Source organism: Castanea sativa, chromosome 5 (assembly GCF_040712315.1).
Source record: "Castanea sativa cultivar Marrone di Chiusa Pesio chromosome 5, ASM4071231v1".
NCBI classification, from domain to species: Eukaryota; Viridiplantae; Streptophyta; class Magnoliopsida; order Fagales; family Fagaceae; genus Castanea; species Castanea sativa.
In genome coordinates, this window is record NC_134017.1 from 49,022,845 (window position 1) to 49,048,080 (window position 25,236).

General features: G+C 34.0%; 2 protein-coding genes across 3 annotated transcripts; one reads left to right on the forward strand and one right to left on the reverse strand.

Moving 5' to 3' along the window:
* Positions 1-473: 473 nt before the first annotated feature.
* Positions 474-6,120, forward strand: LOC142634178 (uncharacterized). Of its 2 annotated transcripts, none has more exons than XM_075808466.1 (4): positions 474-810; positions 2,846-2,968; positions 5,608-5,727; positions 5,844-6,120. In XM_075808466.1, exons 1-4 carry the CDS (start codon positions 774-776, stop codon positions 5,897-5,899), a joined length of 336 nt encoding a protein of 111 aa, XP_075664581.1. In that variant the 5' UTR covers positions 474-773; the 3' UTR covers positions 5,900-6,120. The 2 variants fall into 2 exon arrangements, with proteins under 2 accessions (XP_075664581.1, XP_075664582.1); XM_075808467.1 differs by lacking the exon at positions 474-810 and adding an exon at positions 2,597-2,721.
* A 2,254-nt stretch (positions 6,121-8,374) lies between these two features.
* Positions 8,375-13,411, reverse strand: LOC142637384 (uncharacterized). The gene is made up of 3 exons (XM_075811665.1): positions 13,091-13,411; positions 9,665-9,738; positions 8,375-8,821 (listed from the first exon to the last, which is right to left on the reverse strand). The coding sequence occupies exons 1-3, from the start codon at positions 13,337-13,339 to the stop codon at positions 8,734-8,736; spliced, it is 411 nt and encodes a 136-aa protein (XP_075667780.1). The 5' UTR covers positions 13,340-13,411; the 3' UTR covers positions 8,375-8,733.
* Between the last annotated feature and the right edge of the window lie 11,825 nt (positions 13,412-25,236).

Genomic DNA, 25,236 nt, shown 5'->3' on the forward strand with positions numbered 1-25,236 from the left:
AGAAAGTTAAAATAAAATTTATCATTTACTTTAATTTTAAATTATCTATCATAATATTAATACCTTTTTTTAATGTATAGATCCCAATAAAAATATAAATAATTTTTTACTTTAAAAAAATTATATAAAAACTTAAAATTTTATTTTTAAAAAAAACTAAAATTTTATGTTAGTAAGTGATTTTCCACCAAACAAATATATAAGACAAAAAAGAAAAAAAGAAATAGAAATAGAAATAGAAATAGAAATAGAGGATAAGTCCACGGACGTGGACCCCAAGCTGGAACTTCAAAGCAGCCGAAAAAGCATGGAAAGAGTCTCTGATTTGTATTAAATATTAAATTTAGCCTATCAATACATATATATAGTAATAATATATATAATAACAGCTGTGGAGATTCTCAAAAAAAAAAATAATAATAATAATAACAGCTGTGGCATACAAAATAGTAAAATCGAAGCAAGGAAGAGCTGCTAGATTCAAGTAACAAAGAAAGAAAAAGAAACCCATTAGGCCATTACTCTGTTTTTTATCAACCCACTAGGCCATTACTTTTTCTTTTTCTTTTTTTTTGAGAATCTATTAGGCCATTACTACTACATACATACGTACATACATACAAACATATATTTTATTACTACTATACTTTTGCCATAAGCTTTGCTTTCTTGTTTCTTCTCGTTTTTCAACAAGAAGGTTCAAGTAACCAACAAAAAATAAACAAGGCAAATATATTCTGGTTTGTTTGAAGACTCCTTTGGAACTTGCTACCATGGGTTGTTCTGGATCTTCTCAGGCCAAAGCCGATGGTAATACTAAAACTGCTTCTTTTTCTATCTGGGATTTGTTCAAAGTTTTGGTATTACTTGAAGAAAAATGTTTCTGAGTTGTACTGTAAAAAATAATAACGTGTGTGCCATTGTTTATTATTGTTATGCATAGTTTAGTTCTTGGTTGTGTGTGTAATGTTAGAATCACTGACAATGGTGCATCTCAAGTTTTTTTTTTCTTCTTGTTTGTTGCATGTGCTGTAGCTCACAGACAATATTTTAAGATTTTTTTTGTTTTTGTTTTTTGAGTGACAAAATCTTGACTTTGTTGTTGTGTATCTGTAATGGGATTCTTTTGTTATAACATAATGTTGGCGTATGCGGCGTGATGATGACGAGGAAGGATAGCAATTGTGAGAACTCAGATGTGTTGTTGTTGTTGTTATTGGTGAGATCAAAGATTTCATAGACTGAAAAGCACAATTTCTAAATTGGTTTCCTAGATTTGAAACAAAGGAGGAAGACCTCTTATGAGCCTTTTGAGGGAAAGATCTATGTGATGGACATGCGTCCTCCTCAAAAGAAAAGAAGGGAAAGCACTAATCTGTTACAAATCTTGAGAAATGAACAGATTATTAAGGGTATAGCATAGGTTTCAATAAATAAGGGCCGAAAGTGCAGTAGACGCTTGACTCACTGCTTCATTTTTTTTAACAATGGTAGCAATGTAGGCATGCAAATTCTTCCATGTTTGTTCGTCAATGTCATGGTTGGAATATTGTTAGTTAGATCATACCAAGCTTGCCTCCTTTTTCTTATGTGACATAGGTGATTGCTTTATGAAAGTTCAACCTTTAAGTAGAAGCAGTAGCACACGCTTCCCTAGTAGCAGGAAAGGAGGATAGAATTAGTGCCCTACCTTCTCCCCAAGGCCTCCTCAGTCTTCTTGGACTTGGTTTTTATTTAATCGGAATGCAGATGAGATTAGAAAGGGGGGGGGGGGGGGTTGTAGGGGTTGTGTTTGCAAGAATGGATTCTTTGTAAGTAAGTTTAATCAATGACATTTGTCAACCAACAAGTGTCCTCTGCACTATTTTTGTCAATATGTTATAATTTAACCACTCCCACATGATGAGCAAGAATCACGATTGTGAGATTGGTTTGATCACAGTGTCATTAGGTTTTCGATTCAACAAATTTTTTTTTGATTCTTCTTCTGTCCAATTGATTGTGTCTATTTGAGCCACTGCCAGATATGGTACAGTATAGGCTGCAAATCTTCGACTTGCCTAGTGAAGAGGAAAGATAGACTGGATACACATACCACTAAGTGTGTGTTTGAACGAGCTTATTTCTTTATTAGTTTACTTTGTTTATTGTGCAAAAGTATAGATGTACCTGGAAAAAGATGAAATTTTAAAAAGCTGTACATTTTCTTTTAGGATGCAAATAAGCTCATCCATACGAATGCAAGCAACACACAACTCAGTTGCCTTATGTCACTATGAGATATATATCTTCTACTAGCTTCCCTAACACTCCATTTGAGTGTAAAGGACAAGCTATTGATATATGAAGGATCTTCTCAACTGTGCCATTCTAAGTTATTGGCATAAATGCTGTGCACGCCTATTTCCTTCTACCCTTGGTCCCCTTAGGAATGACCAGCTATTTGAATGCTGGGAAAGAAATAGAGGGAAGCCTCCAATAGGCAATAGAGTAGTCATAGCTCCCCAATATTTGATTATATCCTAAAATAATTCCTATGAACTGTGACCTAAACAATATTTAATGGCACAACTGTGACACAAAAACCAAAGTTAATGTTGTTGCTGCCACCACTTCACCGACACACGATATATCCACTTATCTTTTTAGGTCCTCCTCATCCTCATCATATGTCTCCCCCTCTTCCATAAACACGCCAAATCCACATATATGCGTTTATGCGTATGTATCAAATTATCCATGTGCTTATGTATTTGCTTCTTCGCTGCTACTTTTATTTAATAGTTGGATTCCTAGCTAATTCAATTTATTTGATGGTGATAACAATACATTTATATGATCTCAGGGGATTTTAAGAAAATTCAGAAGCCAAAACCTTGGAAGCATACCGAACCAATTACAAGGACACAACTAATGCAGATGCGTGATGAATTTTGGGATACCGCTCCACACTATGGTGGCCAGAAAGGTACTCTTTCGATGGGACTTGTGTATGCTCTCAAAGAATGCATGCTGTATGCACATATATTGTTTACATATTAACTTTATAGTTTTGTCAAATTCTGTTATTCCCATGTTTCAAAATTATTTGGGTATCTGGTAACAACCCTACTCCAGACCCTCCGAAAACATGAGTAACTAAAAATTAAGGCCATGAGATAGCATATCTGTTGTATAGTTGGGACAAAAAAGATTTGACGTTTTCATTTCTTGTTTGCTTTTGCATCAGTATGATTTAGGTGAAAGTTCCATTTGATGGCCCATGACTTTTTATGCTTCGGGCATATTTGTAGCCCAAGGCAGTAAATATAGCTAGAGTATTGTTGAAGATTCTATGGAAAGCATCTATGGTAGATATTGCAATGAAACTCTAGCAATTTTTTTGTCTCTGCTATTCTAGCTGAAGATGCACAAGAAAAGCCTTTACTTCAAGAGATCTGCAATGAGTGATTGCAAAGAGCACATATGAGCCCAACTTATTTTTTTACATTATGATTGTTTTGTGGTTCAGCCTATTATGTTTTGAAGAATGAAGACTTGGATTAAGTTTGTTGATCTATATGGAATTTGTGCTATATGGTTGTTGACACGAATGGGAGACATATGGACTGTTAATGATTATTCAAAATAAATGATACTCTTAGAGAGAATTTATGTTCGACATTGTGCCTATCTGCATCATGATGATATTTCTAGTTTCTGACATTGGCATATGGATGCACTGGGATGGATGCCAATAGTTGTACAATAGTTTATCACGTGTGGTTAACTTGCAAAAGCATGAATAATGATATGAAAAATTGCACGCTTATCCTGATTCTCGAGTTCCCTTGTTGGGGCCCATCTTGTCTCTTTATGTTAAGATATTTAATCTGTGAAAGTATACTTAAAGAGTTGCTTTTATTCATATATGCGATAGTTACTATACTTGTGTCTCTTCATTCTGGAAGCAAATGTTTAACTAAGCTCAGTCCTGCTCAGTAAACTGAAAGAGTTCACTGTTCTGGCTATCAGCTGATACGAACTATTAGTTTTTACTTAAAGGTCTGCAAGAAGGACACTTACTTCTTTAAGTTGAAATGTTTGTTACCACATCAGCCATTAAGCATATTGGTGAATTTCTTCCGGCATATTGAGCATGTTCCCCCTCCTACTGGACCAGAATGGTCCAAAATTCTGTTATTAAGTGTTTGGTAAAAGATGTACCGCAAGAACTTGATATGATATGTTTGATATTGCTGATTATGACCAAAATTAGTTTCATTATAAATCTTATAATTTTGAGAATGACATTCATAGAAAGTACAAACCTCTGCATGAAGTTTTGCATTGACATTTATGGATACTGTTTTAAACTTACTTATCATTCATTGCTGTGAAAATGAATTTAGCGTATTCATATTGTTGGACCTCTCTTATATGTGATAGCATATTGTATTTTGATTACTGTGGTGGCACTTATAGTTGAAGAGGGGGAAAAGGCACGTTTAAAATATGAGATTGTAAATCAAAAGTTTGCTTCTCACAGTTATGGGCACTAGGAATAAACATTATTTAACTGGGACAAAGTACTCTTGGTTCACCAAAACAAGTCTGGACCCTATCAAGTGCATGTCTTCTAAATATATTCTTCTACAAAACGGTTTCTTTTCATAGCTGCATATTTTATGGTTATTTAATTAGCTTTAGCTGTCTTAGTTCAGTAAGCCAAGTGCATACACAACTTGCCCAATCAAGGCTTGTGTCTTATCCCTATATACATTAGTTTTGACATCCAGAGATTGTCTCGATCAGTAGGAGCTTGCCTTTCTTTGACACTAAATGGGTTCTGCCCATTTAGAAGGTAGTCATTTGCATTTGGTTTCTAGTTCACACATACACGCACATATTATATTTTAGTAGTAACTGTGATGAAACATGTTCAGTACAATCGGCACTTTGGAGGAAGTTGTGGTAATTGCTAATCAAGCCCATCCTATTAAGTATCATAGTTCAGGTTTAAAGATGAACTTTGTTTGCTTGCCACTTCCTCATACCATCTACTTTTCTCATCTGTCTGTCTACCTGTATTTAATGGTACAGTTTGAGATAAAAACTATATCACTTCTTTTTTTAATCCAAACCATGTCATTTTTGCTGTTGACATTGTCATATTTTATCAGTTGTTATTGCTATATATTCTTGTTTTACTGTTTAAGAAGTAAAATGAAATTATTGTTAAAAAAATGTTGTGATGTAGTTAATGTCTAAAGTTCATATCAAACATTTGCTTAATTCTTGACCCATATTTTTTATAAAAATAAACTTATATGTTGCACTATGATTGCTAAAACTAAGTTGCATGAAGGTTCTAAAACTATTATATTTTAGTCTGGATGTTTTGCTCCCTTCTACTGTTCTATGTTGTTTATAGTCATCAACATGATGGTAATGTATATTCTGCTGTATATGTGCGTGTATATTTTGCTGTAAACATGTTTTTTGTTATATTTGATGTGCAATCCACATGTACTGTTTGTTTAGTGTTAAGAGAAGTTGAAGAACTAATTTTTTAGTGTTAAGCGAATAAAGAAGATATCTGAATATGAATGTTGTTTTTCTTTCCAGAGATATGGGATGCACTTCGAGCAGCTGCTGAAGCAGACTTAACCCTTGCACAAACAATCGTGGAAAGTGCAGGTGTGATCGTTCAGAGTGCTGACTTGACAATCTGTTATGATGAGAGAGGTCCTTCGTTTCCTTCCTCCCTCCCCCTTTTTCCCCTTTCATTTACCTCTCTTCTTTTCTTTCCCTTAAATTATTCAAAAATTTCTTTCATCCAGCTTACAGAATTTCCATTACAGGTGCAAGGTATGAACTACCCAAGTATGTTTTGAGTGAGCCAACCAATTTGATATGAGAGTTGACAATAGGGTAAAGAATACAGTGTTTCATTAAGACTGTAAATTTTGTATATTGATCTCATGGCCCCTAGAGTTCTGAATCTTGATAGTGTTGGATGGGAATTAAGAATTCATGTCGCAGCTCCCAAGTATTTGGAGTAAAGGATTTTCAAATCGATTATCCTTATAGATCTTCTTTTCATTTATATATCTGTTTTTTCAAAGAATATTTTTTTTATTCTCTTTTGATCCAAATATTATTCTATATTAGGTGAAAATAAGATACCAACTAATTAAAAATAAGAGTTTCTTATTTTGTTTTTCTTATAAAAAAAGAGTTTCTCCTTAATCTTAAGGTATACATAGAGCGAGAGAGAGAGAGAGAGAGTCATGCATTAACAATTTAACTCAATTCCCTCCCCCCCATTTTCTGGTAGAACAGTTTTTAAGCTAGTGTTACAACTTGCAAGCTACTAGTTTCAAGAATGTAAATCGTTAAAGAACAATACTACTGGCACAATCTTTTTAACAATAGGTAACATATTGTGATAAATGGTGCAACATTACTTTCACTAAGATCATCATTTACATCACTCTTATTGTACTTTAGGTGAAATAAACTTTGTGAAATTTATTTGTTTCAATGGAAAACTTTATGTAAAAATAGCATTTTACATTTTCCTATATTTGGTAGTATTAGAAAAAAAAAAATGGTTGAAGGAAAACTCTATCTTAACTTCCCTTATTTACTTGGCATAAGATGAAGTTTTTTGCTCAAGTTTTCTGGAAAACAACTTTATCTCATACGAAGCTAAATAAAAAAAAACAACTCTATTTCAAGTGAAACTAAATAAAGAAAATCAAAAGATAGTTTTTCAAGTCATTTTAAAGTTGCTACCAAATATAGAAAAATGAGATAATTTTTTAGAAAATTCTTTTCGGAAAAATATTAATTTTTTAAAAAACGTTAATGTTGAAACAAACATAGCAACATTCAAATGTTGAAGAGGGCTTGGTAATTTAGTGTTCACTTGAGTGCCGAAATTGATGTCTAACTTTAGTAGGTCCAACCCACACAATTTGTGCTCACTATTAGGGTCCATTTGGTTACAAGTGAAAAAGTGAAGTGATAGAAAATAGAAAATAGATGGAAAAGTGGAGAATAGAAAATGTTTAATTTTCTCTCATGGCATTTGGTTGGGGTGGTGGAAAAATAATGGAATAGAAAACTTTTTTGTTTGATTGAGAACAAAAATGATATGATAAAAAATGAAGATTATATAAATTTACTACTATGCCCCTACTACAAAGAAGAAGAAAAATTATATAAGAGATAAAAATTAAATGTAACATAGGGTTTAAAAAAACTAACATTAAGTAGAAAACCATTTTACCCCCAAATGATGTGCCCGGAGAGAAAACTCCTAGACACCATCATTTTCACCCCTCTCCCCTCTCCAACCAAACACACTTTTCTCCCCAACTAAATGTGACCCTTAGTTTTGTATTTTTCACTTTTCAAAATGAAGCCATTCTAGTGGATTTGAGGTTGTGGATTTTAGGGGTGGATGTGGATCTAAATCCTAAAATGAGCTGGTTCTAGAATCATGGCACCAACTCCACTTTGCCATGACTAATGCCTCTCTAATTTCCATACAATAGGCCACCAGTTCTTGTATCCTCCAGGGCTCCACCTAAAGCAGCCTGACCATCCCATATCCTCACTTCGCAAACTCCCAGTCACAAGGATAATAGCACAGTCGGGGAAAATTAGAGAACCACCATCTAGTCTGCTCTCTACATTATTCCTTTACTTCACTCCGTATGCTTCCTTTTGCCAACACCCCATAAGAGTCTCCTTTACATAGATACTTCGAAAACAAGTTCTGTTTCTAAATGTCCAAGTTGATCACACAACTCACAAAGTTAGCAGCCATCACAAGTTCACAACCATGAACTCCTCCAACCCTTCAGGAGACTATGCCTGAGGTTCAAGTATTACATCCCGTAGCTTGCCCATTAGGCAACAACAATGAAACCTCACACGTGAACCCAGGAAAAGGCTCAAGTGGCATAGGCCAGGCGTGCAATTGCTCCATCTGACATGTGCTACCAATAACTTCAACCTTGTACGAGCATTTAGCCTAAAGGAGGTCATGAACTGATGAAATTTAATAAAGAACACACACACACAAATTAAAAATAAAATAAAAAAGGTTTAGCATCTCACATTATAATGTGGATGCACATTATAATTATTCCAATACCAGACCTCTATGCTTTGAACTTGTGCTCTTAACCAAGTCACAGATTATTGTAAGGGGAAAGTGTTGTGAATGTTTAGGTTATACTTATTCCGGGGTATGCAAATATCTGTTGGTGAGTAAATGTTATCGATGACCATTGAGAAATGCAGCCTTCACCAATTTTTAAATGATCTTTCACAACTACTGCCTAATCAAGATTATTAGTGTATTGAACAAAACCAAAAAAATCCAAAAAAATTTATGATAATTACAAAACTTCCACACACAAAATTTAACCACTTGAACTCTGGGAAAAGTGTAAATCCCCTCAATATTCTGCTTATTTATAACTACTCCAGTTTGCAGAGACCTAGTTAACCAATCTAATCATCCACACTCCCAGCTTCAATGGATGAGGTTTTAACAACGATAAAAATTTAGTAGAAATGTGTATTGGTGCGAAACATAACAAGGTCAACATAACCTGCATTCCTACAAGAAAGATGAAATATAAATTCCAACTACTACATGCAAGCTTGTTGAAACTGAAAATTTAAAATTCTAGTAGTCCACCAAGGTTTGATACTTCGCATCTCAGAACTTGATTATCTGGATGAATCATTTTGCTCACCGACACCTTCCCTCTTTCCACTGCAACAGTAGAAGTGTGGCAGCTTGACCCGACCACAGCTCCTGTGACAGAAAATAGTAAAGTGTTAGGTATACAATAAAGTAAACATAATTTGCTCTGTAATTTGTCAATCTAAGTATAAATTAACTTTTTAAGTGGCCATCACAAGTGTTGGTCCAACACGAGAATGAGGTGGTGAATTTACAAAAAAGCACACATGAAACTTTGAGTTTTTAATATGTAAGTATGGTTGTTATATTTGATCTATTGTTTTAGTGAATAAACACATAATGGGATGCACTATGCTCTCTTTCCAATAAATTTATTCACAATCACAGTTTCATTTAAGGCTTTCAAGAAAATACTTAGTTTCAGTTCATGTCATTATTATTAATGATCCTTCTCTTTCTTTTGCAAACCCCTGAAGCCCTGCCTATTTATTCTAAAATTCAGCAAAAACCACCCTAATCAAATGCTTTGTCACCTCACTAACTGCTGATAAAGAACTTAGTCTGGGTGAAAAAAATAATTTATCTGCTCACTTAAAGGCTTCTCATGTTTGAAGACAGTGAACCAAATGACACTAAAAAATGGAACAGAGAAACCAAGAATGTTTCTTAGTTACAGAAAAACAGGACTTTATCCAAAGAATTTTGTCATATGAAGATTCATTTATTTGTCTGATATCTGAAAAGGCAAGCCAATTTTCCAAAGGTGATGAAAACATTTGGCTAATTTCATCATGAATTCAAAGTAAATATGTTGTGCGTGTGTGTGTGTGTGAGTGTGTGTGAGAGAGAGAGAGAGAGAGGCATATATGAATCCAGAAAAAACACGAAACATATGCAGATATCAGTATCGGCAAAACAAACTTATCAAAAGAACAGTAATGGAAAAATACTTACAAGCACCGTACAATCACAGGGGTAGGTTTTAAAGCCCTTGGCCCATTTCTTATGCCTCTCTTATGGGGAGAAACCTGCATGGTAGACATTCTTTTAAAATCACTTTTATACAAAAAAAGGCATTGTTTACCCAGAACCTACACACACACACACACCCCAACACCCCCCCCCCCCCAAAAAAAAAAAATTACCCTAGGCTAGCACAAAGTCAAAAAACCTACCAACCTTTATGACCGAAACAGATGAAGGATAAAATGACATGTCCAACAGGAAAGCTAGAATCAGATGATCATTTAAAGAGAAAACCGTATCAAGAGAGAGATCATTGCTTCCAAGAAAACTGTGATAATCCCTAATGTGTGTGTGTGTAGAGAGAAATGATAAAGCCACACCATAATTATAAACTGCATATGTTCCTAATCATAATTGTACATACTATACCACTTTTTTGCTACTGAACGTACAATCTTTTTGATAATTACCAGTACCTCATCAATGTCAAGTAAGATATGTTCATGGACATGCACAATATTTGAAACTAAAAGAAAGAATCATAGCTCATGCATACCTATTTTATCAAGACTAAAGGGCAGAAGGTAACATTTGAATTACATTCTATTTGTACCCTCTGCCAATAACAGTAGATTGGTGAGAAGAGTGTTGCTCAAACCAGTATTAGTCAGTTTGATGTCTAAGCCAAAGTTATGTATTGGTTTTACCAATATATTGGACACCTTGCATCATTGTAGAAAATAAAGCATTCACATAATGGGAAAGAAAAAGGAGGGGAGAGAGTGACTGAAAGTCAATTACAAGGAGTCAATGCTCAACCACAAGACAGAAAATCAAAAATCCCTAGCACAAACATTGCAGCAATGAAATCAGATTGTCACCCAAAAATATTGCCAAGAGCTTTATTTAGCAAACATCAATATATATATATAAAAGCAGAGACCTCATTGTGTGAGGGTCTAAGCTTTTGCCAAGTGGCACCTCTTATGAAGTTTCTCTACAATCATCCAACTTCCCATTAATTGACTGACTTTACACCACAACTCTCTCTCTTCTTCATGTCTTTTAGTATACAAAATGTTTCAGTTTTTTTTTAATAAAAAGGGATACTAATAACTAATGAGATCGAGATAGATAATCTTCTAGCATTTCTGTTGCCTAAATTACACAAATCCATATCTTTTATTTACTATAATCATTATTATTTTATTTTATTCTATGGGAATCCTTATTATTTTATGGTCATGAATTTACATACAAACATCTCATAAACAAAGTCTCCCTCCTCTGTTAGTCTTTTTTTTTGGTATGGCAAGTTTTTACATTAGTTATATAAAAAGTTTCTGCCTTTATGATTGTGTAGATGCATTAATCACAACTTGCCTCCAAAATGAAATTTTGGTTTTTGCCTTTTTGTTTTCACATTATGTACATTATCAATATTCTACTATAATGATTAATATAGGATTTTCTAAACCTTTGACTCCCCAACCTCTATCTCATGCTTTGCCTTCCCCTCTCAACTTTGACCATATGCCTCCATTCTCTTTCTTTCTCTCTTAAAAAAACTTTCTTTCTCTTCCAAAAAAAAAAAAACCTTTAATAGTTAAATTTCCAAAACTACTGCTACTCTCAAATTTTATTTCCATACTCACAATTTTTTAAAACACCAGGCCAATGGAAGAAACCTATTGCTCTTGTGATCTTTTGTTGTAGCCAATGGCTATCCATCACACATTAAGTGGCCTTGACATGTATGAGTTCAAGCTATCTTTTGTTAATTTCAAAAATTCATTTCTTCACTTACAATCGGTAGGGTTAAGATCGTGAGATTCTGTGTTTTGCTATTTTCTTTTATAGGTTGTGTTATTGTGTATATCAATTTTCAAAAGATGCTTGAAGTCTAGAATTGAGAAGTCGATAATTGTTTATTTAGTGTAAAAGTCTCATTGTCATTGTCCTTTCAAGATTGTTTAATCTTAGCATATGACTTAAGTAGACTGGTCTTTTCAAAATAAACAAAAGCTAAACATGTTTTAAATCATAAATTGGATTATAGGGATCAAGCAGTTATCATCTAGGGTGGAGGGTTTTTTTTATTTTATACAAAATAGAAATTCTACTCTAGCCAAATCTAAGCGTATATGTGTGTGAAGCTTTCTTTTGGAGACTTGAACCTCGGCCCTTACCTCCCATACCCCACAAGCACTTATACTTGTGGAGTGATCATCATACTAAGGGTGTGCGGAGGTAGGGTGGAGGGAATTTAGTCAATGACAATTGAATTTGCAAAGAAAAAACAACATGACTATTCAATCCGCATTTTTTAGACTCCGAAGCTTCTTTCTTGAGTAAGTCTCTTGATATTTCAATAAAGAAATACATATTGACTTTTTTCCTACAATAAATTGAGTTTTCGGTTAATGATTTTTTTTTTTTTTGAGTTTTGGTTTAATGATGATTGTATAATGATCTATATGTTGTGTGCGCTTTCTTTTCTATGAATTTCAATAATGTATGAATCGAGGATTTTAGCATTTGGTTCATTAAGATTTTTTTTTTTAAATTCTAAATTTCATCTTTATTTCATTATTTTGTATAGCTTTTGTTACTTTTTATAATGAACTCATTACTAACAAAGTTCTATGATAATTATGGTATAATATATGTACAACATTTTCTAAACTTATCTTACAAAAAACATTACAATATTATTCGCGCATCGCATGAGGCAACTTACTAGTTACAGTCCAAAAACAGGAACTTAAGTTTTTAAAAACCAACACTTGCCTAAAACCTCGCCATTGGGGGAGGGTCGGAACTTAAGTTTTCAAACACCATTACTTGCCTAAACAGTCATTAGACATGATTACCTATCGTGAGCCAACATTTTTTAACATACTGAAATCATATAACAGCACTACATAATACAATTGTTGCAGTTAGGACACAAAGAAGTGTGAACTGTGAAGTCATACAACAGCACTCCATAACAAAATTGTGGCTCTTAAAACACAAAGAAGTGGATGGGACAGCCAACAGGAAAATGAACCTCCTGACCAATGTTATGGAAAAAAAACTATACCCTGGTCCATAAAAGCTTCTCAAAATCACACACAGCAATAACAATTCAAAGACTAATAATTTCAGAACACAGAAAGTAATCCCAGTTCATAGATTCAAAAAAAAAAAAAAACCCTCAAGCTTCTTTTTCTTTTGGAGGAACAACCCTCAAACTATTAGTAATGAGCAATATTAGCACAAAACAAGCAATACCCAGAACCCTAAAACTTCAATTCTAAAACCCAAAATCCCAAACACAACTGTACTCAACTCAACCTAAATCCAAACCAACAAACCCAGATTGATATATTACTCATTGAAATGAAAATGAATTGAGAAGTGAGAAGGTACCTTCCTCTTGGGGACAGCCATAAGCTCCATAGATCCACCAAAGGAGAAACTTGGGAACTCAAATCCAAATCCTATGTTGTGGTTGTCGCTGCTGTCTGACTCAGGCAAAACGGGCGGCGGAGATGTGAGCTCACGGTGGATGGGAGCATCCAATGGTGGAGGGAGAGCCATAACGTGACTCAACCTCCGAACAAGCAACGTGGTGAACCCCACGTTCCCCCAGGTGGTGCTCCTCAGCATCGTCGCCATTTGCTCCCAACTGCTGTGCTAGTTAGTGTGTACTGTCGAAGAAGAATGAAGGCTTCAAGTGCGTGTCATCACATCATTTCACAAATAATGTCCAATGGGCTTTTTATTTTGGGCCCGAAGAACCTAACAACTTCAACAACTTTGGTTTTCTTTTAAGGTAAATCACAAGGCCCAATGTTTCTTTTGTTTAGCCCCAACAAACATTTCCATTACATGTGCAAAATATGAAATTGCTAAAAGTATGTTGAGATGAACTTTTGAGTGAGTTGAACCAAGTTGATTTGAGCTGATATTTTCTTTTTCTTTTTTATAGTTTGATTTTTGGGATGGAGGATTTAAACTTTGGATATCTTTATGGACAAAATTTAGTTACAAAATTAGTTGCAGTCTAAGACTACAATCTTATTCAATAAAATAAATATTACTACATATTTTGAAAATCTAACAGTCATTACGTTTTTAATACACATGTCAAATTTTGTATCAATTTGATATTATTTACTATATGATTTATAAGTTTATATTTTATGCATAACTTTAAACTACAAAAACTTGCAATTTAAAAAATTTATTGATGATATAGTTATTGATCTTTAATTTTCTAGAAGTTTTGCAAGCACAGAGGAAATATATGAAGATGTAATCCAAATTATCCAATGGTGGAGCTATCAAAATTCACCTCCAATGAAAAGATATTAATCATAAGGTTGTAATTTACTTTAATTAGTTGTAACTAAACTTTGTCTTATCTTTATTGAAAATACTAAAGGTGGTAATCAAACTACAAATACCTTTGGCAAGAATATACTGCCTCATTGAGACAGTTTTGAATATTGATATCTTAAATCTTAATCACTATTGTTTTGAATCTTGATAGAGGTGGATATTAAGAATACATGTGGCAGCTCCCTTTTTGTCAAATTGATTGTCCTTATAAAATGTCTTCTACATATTTCAAGGTGATTTTATAAAATCTTATTATTTTCTCTTTTGACCCAAAAATTGAATGGCAGGGAGAACGGGAGATTCGAAGTCAATGGGAAAAAAAAAAGAACAAAAACACCGAATCCAATGTTAAAATTTGTGGAAAATGTGTAATTGACTAGCATCGTTGGTTGATTGAGTAAGAAGTACCCAATACTTTAACCTACGTTTGATTTGAGTTTGGTGATAAACTTATATAATATAGGCCCAAGCCCACTATATTGTTGTTGCCTTGTTGGGAATGAACTATCTATCTTAGGCGGTCACACTTTCCCAATCAACAAAGGTAGTCAAAAGACTAAACCTCAAAGCATAGCAAAACAATGTATGATAATGAGTGATAATAGGGGGTGCAGAGTAGCAATAATTATCTCATCTTTCTTTTCAAAATGTGTAGGATCCACAACTGCAAAGGACACATACATTGTGACTTGTTAGAACTTAGAAGGAAGGTGCATGCATAAGATAACCTCTCGTAGGCAGCTAGGCTAGCTGGATATACAATTGGACAAATCTCATATATTCTACTATTACTTCATTTGATTGCATTTTTTCTTTACTTTCTCTTATTTTCCAATGAAAAATTATGTTATACACCGTGACATAATGCAAAAGTTTGTGCAGGATCCACTATGGACTCCTTGTCGTAAAATGGAAGGGCTATGAAGTTGACAAAAGTTTACCATCTCACTTAAGCTCCATTTCTAACCTTAACTCCACCCAACCCACTCAGATAAACACACCAAGGAAAGATAATGTTGCACACAGCTTATTACAGTACTGACACTAGAATAATGTGATAGCAAATAAGGGCATTATTTTAAATAAATTTCCCAACAATTTCAAAAAATATATGAAGATAAATAGGTATTTTGTCCAAGAAATCAAATAGCATATAATTGGGTTCTTCTAAGGAATATTTAACTTTAATATTTTAGTTCTTCTAGGCAAACAAGTCATTTATTTTGTTTATAGTTCCTATGAGTTAAGGTCTTAAAAATGTAATATTTTTAACTGCTGATTTTGTTCTCCCATGCTTAGAGGGCTATTCTAAGCATTATATAAGTCATTTGGCTGAATTGAATAAAAACAGATTATAGTGTATTTTTAGATTAAAAATTTTTGTGCTTCAGAAAAAGGATTTCTTCTTTTAAACTCTTATCCCATTGGTGGATTCCTTAGGTGGCGAGTCTTGGTTCTGTATCTCTTCAGGTGGTGTTTCTGTATCCCATAGAGAAGTGAGTCATTTATCCCTTTTATTTATTAAGTGTTTTGTTCAAACCATCGTACTATATTACATTCCAGTCATCTTTCACTCTTTTATCGGATCTGTACAGGCCAAAAGTGAAGTAGATGGGCCGACTCTCACTTGGGCTCACAACCTATTTATAATGTGGCCTTTCAATTTCCTACTTTGGGTAGTTCGAGGAATGGAAACTCAATATAGGTACTTCTCCCTCCCAGGTATGCTCTCTTTGCTTCTACTACCCCTCTTACAATTCTCTTTAACTCTCTTTTCACTTTCTCTCCCCCCCCCCCCCCCTTTTCCAAAAGTCCCCACCTTTCTCCAAGTTTCTCATATTTATAGCCTCATAGTTAGTGGTCTGTTATGATTACTCTGGCCGTTAGTGGCATTGGAGGTCCAATGTTATTGTTGCAAAATGGGTGTTTTAGTTGGAAGTGGAGTGTGGTGAGAGTGGCATTGGGAATTGCTTCCCACTTCTGGATGAATGTGCGGCAGCGATACTACCAAGGTAACGTTAGGTACCCGGGATATTACGTTCTCGGTCAGTCATGTTCTTGTCCGAGACGTCTTTTGTCGGGCACCTCCATGGCTATGAACGATGATGTGTGCATATGTCTAAGGCCTGCTCAACAGGTTGTGGGCTTAACAAGACGGTATGAGGCTTGCTCCCCGTGGTTTTCACCCTGTTCGGGACCAAGCCCCCAGATCGGAAGGCTAGGTCCGTGGGTCGTGCACCAGGCTGGAGATCTAGGCCAAAGGCCCAAGTAGGTTGGGGGAGGTTCGTGCCATACAGGATCAATTTGGTTTTTACCTTACAAATCCGGTATTACTTACACGCTCTCCTGAAATCATATTTTCAAAACACAATTGTACTCCATGCGATAGAATATGTACAACAATATTGAAATAACAAATACCTGATAATCATTATCACACTGTACATGATACAAATGCCTAAATTTCTATGCTTCACTCTCAAAAGATTGTTCTACTGTTGTCCTAATCAAGGAATTGCAAATTGCAATGCACATAATTGGATTACTAGTGAAACTGAATTCTAAATACCATTCTTGGGTAAGGTAATCAGTGAACACAATCAACTTGGGCTTTGTTTAACCAAACTTGCTAGATTCCACTCCTAGTCGTAGCCCCTCTAGGATAATAGCAAATGAGCGTGAAGCCGCCAACCTTGTGCACGTTTGCACGTGATTAACTAATCACTAAAAACAAAATGCTGAGAACTCAACTTCTCATCTCAAGATTAGAGATCCCATTAACCCAGAAAGTTTTTTGAGAAATAATAATTAGGATTGGAACACATAACTATATTATTGTCTCTGCGGAACTAGACAAAAAAGTAGCTTTTCCAATGAATAAAAATGATTAACTCCACAAACCATAGAGAGGCCCCAAAATATAGATGAGGAATCTTAAACAAGCCGGCTGAAGTAAATATTATATTCTACTTCATTAAGAGTCGGCGTGATGCTAATCGAGGATTTGGTCAATTCTGCAATTTTTATTCTTTTCCTTTCTTCGCTTTTCCTTTGTTTTAAGTTTTAACGATACCCAATGTAAAGGCACTATATGCTCAGCTTACTCCTCTTACTCTTAGCCTTAGAAATATTCTTTTTTTTTTTTTGGGAACTCTGTTCTATCATAGAAGATTCGAACCGATGCTTTGTTCTATAAGAGAATTAAACAGTAATTGAATCGTAAAGCAATTTAACGAATGTCCTTCATTTAAGACGTGTCACTTTTAAGAAATGAAAGTAAAGGAGAATCCGCAAGAGATTTCGTTTATGAATATGAAAATTGTAGGTACACAAGACAAGAGTATCATATTTATATTACAGGAGAGTTGTAGTTTAATTTATTGGGTGTACATGTGTGATAAAATCCCACGTTGAGTAACTTTTTTTTGAAATCCCACTTTGAGTAACTGAGGTCCTATACATTGAATTTATGCATTTTGGGTTATAATGTCTCTGTATTTTATATCAAGTTATTGTGGAAATGTTTGGCCTAAGTTTTATATATATAGTTCAAACTTCTTTGAGTATCTGATTATTCTCTCAAGCTATTTAAGGGTAAATATATAAACAATAAATATAATAAATATTCTAGCAAAAAGAAATTAATTTTCCTCACGAAAATTTTCAAAAAGTCAATTTTTTTAATGTCAATTTTTTTTCCCAAATGGAAAAAATGGGATAAAAGTTACCAATTGAATTACAATATTCTTGAATTAGTTTTGAGCTACAAAATAATTGATACCCTTGGCAATAATGTGCCCATTTAGTCCTAAAGAAGCAGTGAGCAGTGGAAGACTTGTTTTAGTCAATGGGCATCAGCCTAATCATCTTCTGAATTCTGATGTTTATTCCTTAACAATGTTCCTTTCAGTTGTAATAGCATTGGCTTCACGGGATGTTTTAGTTGTCTAGCTAGTTGGCTAGCTTGAACGGTTGAACCAACGAACCAGAAACCGACCTCTTTAATCTTTGAGCATTTTAATCCTCTAGTTGGTTTTCAAATAAAACCTCAAAAAAGACATGAACTTCATGTTGCCTTACAATTGCTTGAAGCATGATTACCACAATTTTTTTTTTCTTTTGTTTTTCCAAATAAAAGGAGAACAAATTTTAAGGGATAAAATAAAAAAATAAAAAAATTAACCCTAAAGTTTAGGATAATATTGGGTATTACCAAGATTTTTTTAAAAACATTTAATTTGCTTCCTAAACACAAGCAACACTGCACACTGTTTAAAAGTCGACTCTTAGTGATCGCATTATAACAATTATATGCATAATGAGTAACTAGATTTTTTTTTTTGTTTTTTTTTTTGAAAAAAAGTGACTAGATAGTTGATGGAAGATGAATAGCATCTAGAGACAGAGAAAAAAAAAGTAAGAGGAGAAGGTTAATATTTAAACGGCAATAAATGATGTTTGTGCTTAAAGAATAAATTGAATATTAAAAAAAATGGTAGTAGGTGATATATATTTAGTATTTACCCAAGTCTCATAGGTAATGTTTATATTTTTATCCAATTTTGATCAAATCTCTTGGTGTATTCTTTATTTGCTTTTATTCTAAGGGAAATGCTAATCAATACGTTAAGAGTCTGTTTGGATAGAACTTATTGCTGAAAACTGAAAACACTGTAGCAAAATAATTTTTAAAGGTGTAAAAAATACTGTTCATGCCAAAAAAGTACTGTTCATTGGCCTAAAATCACTGTTCATGGCCAATGAACAGTGACAGACACGCTGAAAAAAAAAAAAAAAAAAAAAAAAACCAAAACGTAAATGCAGGACGTGGACGTTGAAACCAAACGCCCTTTAAGTGCATCAGTTTAGAAGGTATTTTTAAAAACATTTTATTGGAACAATAATAAAACAATAAATGTTGTTAACAACTTTTTATATTTCCTATGAAAATAATATCAAAACTTTCCTATTATAATTTATTAACAAGAGTTCAATTAATGTATGCTCTTAAGATACACATTAAGGAGAAAATAGGCTACCACCGCGCACCCTTAATGCGGTGGTCACTCCACGAGTATAAATGCTTGTGGGGTGTGGGGGGTAAGGGTCGGGGTTCAAGTCTCCAGGAGGGAGTTTCACACACATATACACTTAAATTAGGCTAGAGTAGAAATTATATCTTGTATTAAAATAAAAAAAAATAAAAAAGACTTTTGCCCTTTTTAAAAAAACTTTCCAGAATTTTGCCCCATTTCTCAAGCTATTTAGGGAAATGCCACTGTTTTGAAACTCGATTTTCTAAAAATCGAGTTCCAATTTAAAACTCAATTTTTGGTCAATCAAATTATACAACACTAAAAATTTAAAATAAAAAAAAATTCTGAAACTCGAGTTCCTTGAAATTTTTTTCTGGAACTCAAGTTCTTTTTTTCTGGAACTCAAATTCCATGAACTCAAGTTCTTTGTATGGAACTCGAGTTCATGAAACTTGAGTTCCAAAAAAAAAAAATATTTAAGTCTACATTCGCTATAACTCGATTGTTCAAAAATTGAGTTTTATATTTGGAACTCGATTTTAAAAATCGAGTTTCAAAACAGAGATATTTCCTTAAATAGTTTGAGAAATTAAGCAACATACTAAAAAAAAAAAAAAAAAAAGATAAAAGCTTATTTTGGCCCCCACATTAATCATCTATTTTTAAAAACATTTTATAAAATATTATAAAAGAATTAGTAATTTTTTCATTTTTCCATAAATATTTTAATCATTCCATCATTTTCCTGGCTTGACCCTTACGTGTATAATTCTCTGTATCTATAATGTATGGTGGGAAGTTGAGGAAATTCCATAGGTTTGGTACAGTGATGTAACCTCCACTAGAGAGCTACCTTTATGCATCAATCAAGGACTAGACTAATAGCCCAAAACCAAAGTGACAAGCCACAGCCTATTCTACAACGATTTTAATTTCTCGAAACTCAGCAAACAATGCAACTTCATTACTATATACAAGTTTCAACAATTATTCAGAATCTTCAAGGTTCATTTTTCTTGTACTCAATAAATTTCTCTATCCAACTTTTTCGATATGGGTCACACAGTTAGCACTTGGCAGTCACTATAATGACCACCCACCATGTGAAAAGAAAAAATTTAAGCGAAACCCTTTAGAAACATGTAGGCCAAACAAATTTAAGAAAGTGAAAATGGTCACGAAACCTAAAACGGTGTGTGTCATTTAATGTCGTTGTGCACGGATATGGTCCTCCAACCTGTTGAGTTGAGCTTTTCGGTCTCCTAAATTTAGTTCATATATACCAATGATTTGAACCAAATTCTTAGGTTCCAACTTATACGTACTTTATTTAGCAAAAAAAAAAAAACCTTATACGTAATTTTTTCTTTCGGTGTTTCAGCTCTATGGTACTTAAATTTATTTTTGCATTATAGTTGGCCCATGCCCCATGGTACTTTACAATACAAGATACACTTGACTTTTTCGGATATGCTTGATTTTTTTTATTTTTTTTTATTAATTTTAAACTTTGTTAAGTGTTATTTAACTTATTTTACAAGAAAAAAGAGAAGAAAAAAAAATTGAGTATAGTTGTGGTTGAAGAAACATAAAGTAAAATACAAATACTCAAAAATCAAAATATAATATAAAGATTTTTATTCTTTGGTGTTATTAGGTAAGTCGTGAGTTGAAATCCATTAAGGCGATGGTGTAAAAGTTAATTCAAATCAAATTTCATGCACGGTCACCTTTCCTAATTCTTTTTACTTTTTATTGAATAAAGAAAGTTAATTACCCCATTTGAGAAACACTGGTTTAGGACCCCCTAATTACTGCTAATTACAAGTTTTAAGCAAATTTCACAATTATCATGCATTGACAACAACATAACAACAATAGCAAATCCCCCCCAATACTTACACCCTCAAATACTTACACCCTCAAACATCGCGAAGCATTTACGGAGAGAAAAACCCAAACCGGGTAAAAATAAATAAATTTTTTTTGGAGCTTATAGCACCAAATCAATTCACTAGTAAGAATAGGTGTGATACATTTACACTTACAACCCCCTTGAGCTAAGTAAATATAGATGTATTTGAGCTACCCGCTCTTGCTAGAAACCAATTACACCAATCCTTTTTTCTTTCCTTAGTAGCAACTGGTTCTGCAAGTTGTGCCACCAACCACAAGTCCAAGCTTCTTTGGACACTTCAAGGTCTTTTAAAGATTTTGTGGGGATTGCTCCTGTGATTTCCAAGTCCCAACACCAAGCTAAAACAAAGATCACACAAAGTATCTATGGTGTAAGGCTTGGATCTTCTCTCTAATGATATGGCGATTTGAGAGGCTGAAGGTGTGAAACTACAATGGATATTTTGTTCTAAGGAAGTGGGTAGCTCTCTCACTCTTCTTCCAGCATATGCACCCCTCATCTCAATTACAATTACTGTTAAGTTGTGGATTTTCATAGTGTGTTTTGTTGGCTTTATTTTGTGTCAAATTTGTTGTAATTCTATGCATTTATTTCTATGCATTTTGTGGGATTTAATGTACTTGGGTTGGGGTTGGACACTTAAACTTGATGAAGAATTGCTACTTTGCTAGATTAGTGGAACTCAAGAGTAACTCGCAAAGTGCTTCAAGAAAATGAGTACATGCAAGTTGGCATGTGAGGAGCATGTGATGATTTTAAATGTTAGTTAGAGTAGGGTAACTCGTGATTGCCTCTACATTGTAGAGAAATCAGTTGCTTAGTTCACCTACTATGCCTCCTTTTCTCCTACTATATATACCCTATTTTCCTACGAATTTAAATGTAGAGATTCAAAGAGAAAACTCTAGAGAAACCTCTTGAGAGTTAGGAGATTTGAGCCTATTAATTCCTAGCCAAACACATTAGCTTTCTCTACTCTCTTCCCTCTCATCATTGTCATATCTTGAGAGGAGATTTACTGCCCTTTACATTATTGTTTTGTTCAATTACGGTTATCTATGCTATTGTTGAGTGGTTTGGTTAATTATTTGGCTAATTACCTCAATGCTTTAATTGTGTTTAGTCTAAAATTGATTGAGAAATATTATACCTATAACATTTTCACAATAATTTCACAACAAATTTTACGTGGCAGATTGTTATTAGCTGTTACTAATGGAAAAAATAATAATTTCATTGGTGAGTCTTTGGATTTATTGTAAAAGTGTTTTAAATTATGAACATAACACTTCTAAAACAACACCTAGTACATAGGCTAGTGCACTTCCACTTACAACTCAAAAGTGTACAAATTACATCAAATGAATTGAAATACAATACAATAAAATTGACACAAAATTTTGTCAACACACTAAGAAAATCCTAACACCATTTGTTTATGAAATTGATATAAACCGTCAATATAAGGCTCTCAAAGATAGATAGATAGATATAAATATATATATATATATATATATATATATATATATATAATGTTTTATTAATATAACTTTAACTACGAAATCAATTGGATTACGCAGCCAAAAAGGGGAAATCAATTCGATAATGACTTGATAGAAGGGTTTTATTTTTATAATTTTTATTTGACGAGGACTTTCATGGATTACACGCAACATTTTTAGCATGGCCGAATCAGACACCGAAATATTGTGGTCCACCTTGAGTTTATTAATTTATTCCATTACCCATTGAGAATCCAAGAACATCCGGTCCAATGGTCAAGCACCTCATTCGCCTCGAGGAGTAATTCTTAGGTACTCTCGAAACACAGAGAATGGTGATCCCTCCTCTCACATTCATGGTGGGGTCCGCTCATGAAATTTATGATGGAGTCCACAATGAATGTAAGAGGAGGGAGCATCATTTCACTATACTCCGGAACTACCTAAGAATTTTTCCGTCTCGAGTTTAGTGGTCAAGCATCTTGTCCATCTCGAAAATTCCACCTTTTTTTATTCAACAAAAAGAAAAAGGAAAAAAAAAATCCAAGAAGATCCATGGATTGACATTTGGGTCTAGTGATCAAGCATCTTGTTCGTCTCAACTCTTGAGTCTAGTGATTAAGCATTGTGTTCTGAATTTCACCTTTTTTTTATTCAACAAAAGAAAAGGAAGAAAAAAATAATCCAGGAAGATCCACGGATTGACGTTGGGTAAGATCTGCCTTTTATTAATCAAATTCTAATACCATGCCTTTTCATAACCTTGTAGCACCTTGTTTGGGGCATAATGTCGCATTGAGACAAGTAGTTATGAGAGTGACCCGGCCACAAAGTACAAATCTATTGGATTTCATGATATATACGTGGGTCATGACTCATGATAACATTAAAAAAATTATACGACTATATGTGTGTTTGTTTCTTAAAAAAAAAAAAAAAAGGAAAATGATTACTTTGCTTTGCTGCTTTGTGAAATAATTAATAATTATCTAATCAATAGATATTATACAAGCATAATTTGGTTCAAGCTTAATAAAAGGAAAACCTCTACCAATATACATTTTAGAATTTTGTTACTTGAATATGAATTGTATTAGTGTAGTTAGATAAATAATTTATAAACTATGTAAATGAAAACTTTTATTCATTCACCACCAAAAAAAAACAGACGACTCATTTTACAGTGTGTTTTTGTATTAAAATCTCATTCGCTCTCTTTTATTTGTGTTTGTTTATTTCTCAAAAAAAAAAAAAAGTATTTTTTATCGACATGGGTCTCTGGGTCAGCTTGGCTGTGCCAAACACATGCAAGTGGTTTGGAATGTTTTCTTGTGCATGGGTTTCCCTTTGCTTCTTAAGTATGACCCATGTAATAATTTTGGTAGGCCATATTCTATTAGATTTTCCTGTCTTCTCTCTAATAAAATTGGTCCCAATTCAATCTGCCATACTTTCGTGATACGTACATTGCTTTACAAGCTTGGACAAGCAAAAATTGGATGGCAAGTTGGCAACACTGCCAAATTTCATCTCAAAAAATGAATGGTTATAATATATGCTTCACTAGGAAAACATTTTTCTCAACCACCGACTATATATAACCGAGTAGAATTTGTCCCTTTCAAAAGGGAATTCCTAAATAAATTTCATGTAACCTGTTTAATTTTGATGATTCGACATTTGGAGTGTTTCTGACAAGAAAATAGTTTACCTATTCAGAGAAAGAATTGCGCCCTAGAATACAATTCTCAATATCTTATATAGTTTCATTCGCCATAAAGAATACAATTCTCAACTGAGTAAGCATACCTGGCTTGAAATCACTCGTTCCTCAGATGGTCTTTATATTACTCAAGCCAAGTATGCTTCTAATCTTTTGTCTCGTGCTGGACTCACTGATAGCAAAACTGTTGAGACCCCAGTTGAGCTTAATGCGCATCTGACTCCCTCGGGGAGGAAACCATTGTCTAATCCTTCTCTTTACAGACGATTAGTTGGCAGCCTAGTTTATCTCACAGTTACTCGTCCAGACATTTCTTATGCTGTTCATCAGTCGCCCGATGTTGTCCGCTCCACGGTCAACTCACTATCTTGTTCCGCGCATTCTTCGTTACTTGAAGGGCACTCTCTTCCATGGCCTTTTCTACTCAGCTCAATCTCCTCTTGTACTTCGTGCATTCTCTGATGCTGATTGGGCAGGAGATCCCACTGATCGTAGGTCCACCACTGGCTATTGTTTTCTACTTGGCTCTTCCTTGATTTCTTGGCGAAGTAAGAAACAAACTTTGTGGCCCGCTCCAGTACTGAAGCAGAATATCGTGCTCTTGCTGATACCACATCTGAGCTTCTTTGGTTACGATGGCTTCTTACAGACTTAGGTGTGTCTACATCCTCTGCTACACCTCTTTATTGTGATAATCAGAGTGCCATTCACATTGCTCATAATGATGTCTTCCATGAACGGACTACACATATTGAGATTGATTGTCATTTTATCCGTTATCATCTTGTTCATGGTGCTCTCAAGCTCTTCTCCGTCTCCTCCAAAGATCAACTTGCAGACATCTTCACCAAGTCCCATCCTAAGGGACGCCTTCGTGATTTGGTTGACAACCTCAAGTTGGTCTCACATCCACCTTGAGTTTGAGGGGGGCTGTTAACATATACTCATATGTGGGCTTGGCCCATTTAAATCACTTACTTGTACTGCACACT

What these genes read in the sequence shown, in the direction of transcription:
- LOC142634178 (XM_075808466.1), top strand. Translation starts at nt 774, where the DNA reads ATGGGTTGTTCTGGATCTTCTCAGGCCAAAGCCGATG. An exon ending in TTCTCAGGCCAAAGCCGATG is followed by an intron (nt 811 to 2,845) that starts GTAATACTAAAA and finishes ATATGATCTCAG; the next exon opens with GGGATTTTAAGAAAATTCAG. An exon ending in AATCTGTTATGATGAGAGAG is followed by an intron (nt 5,728 to 5,843) that starts GTCCTTCGTTTC and finishes TTTCCATTACAG; the next exon opens with GTGCAAGGTATGAACTACCC.
- LOC142637384 (XM_075811665.1), bottom strand. Translation starts at nt 13,339, where the DNA reads ATGGCGACGATGCTGAGGAGCACCACCTGGGGGAACGTGGGGTTCACC. An exon ending in TGGCTGTCCCCAAGAGGAAG is followed by an intron (nt 9,739 to 13,090) that starts GTACCTTCTCAC and finishes TCTACCATGCAG; the next exon opens with GTTTCTCCCCATAAGAGAGG. An exon ending in CCTGTGATTGTACGGTGCTT is followed by an intron (nt 8,822 to 9,664) that starts GTAAGTATTTTT and finishes TTTCTGTCACAG; the next exon opens with GAGCTGTGGTCGGGTCAAGC.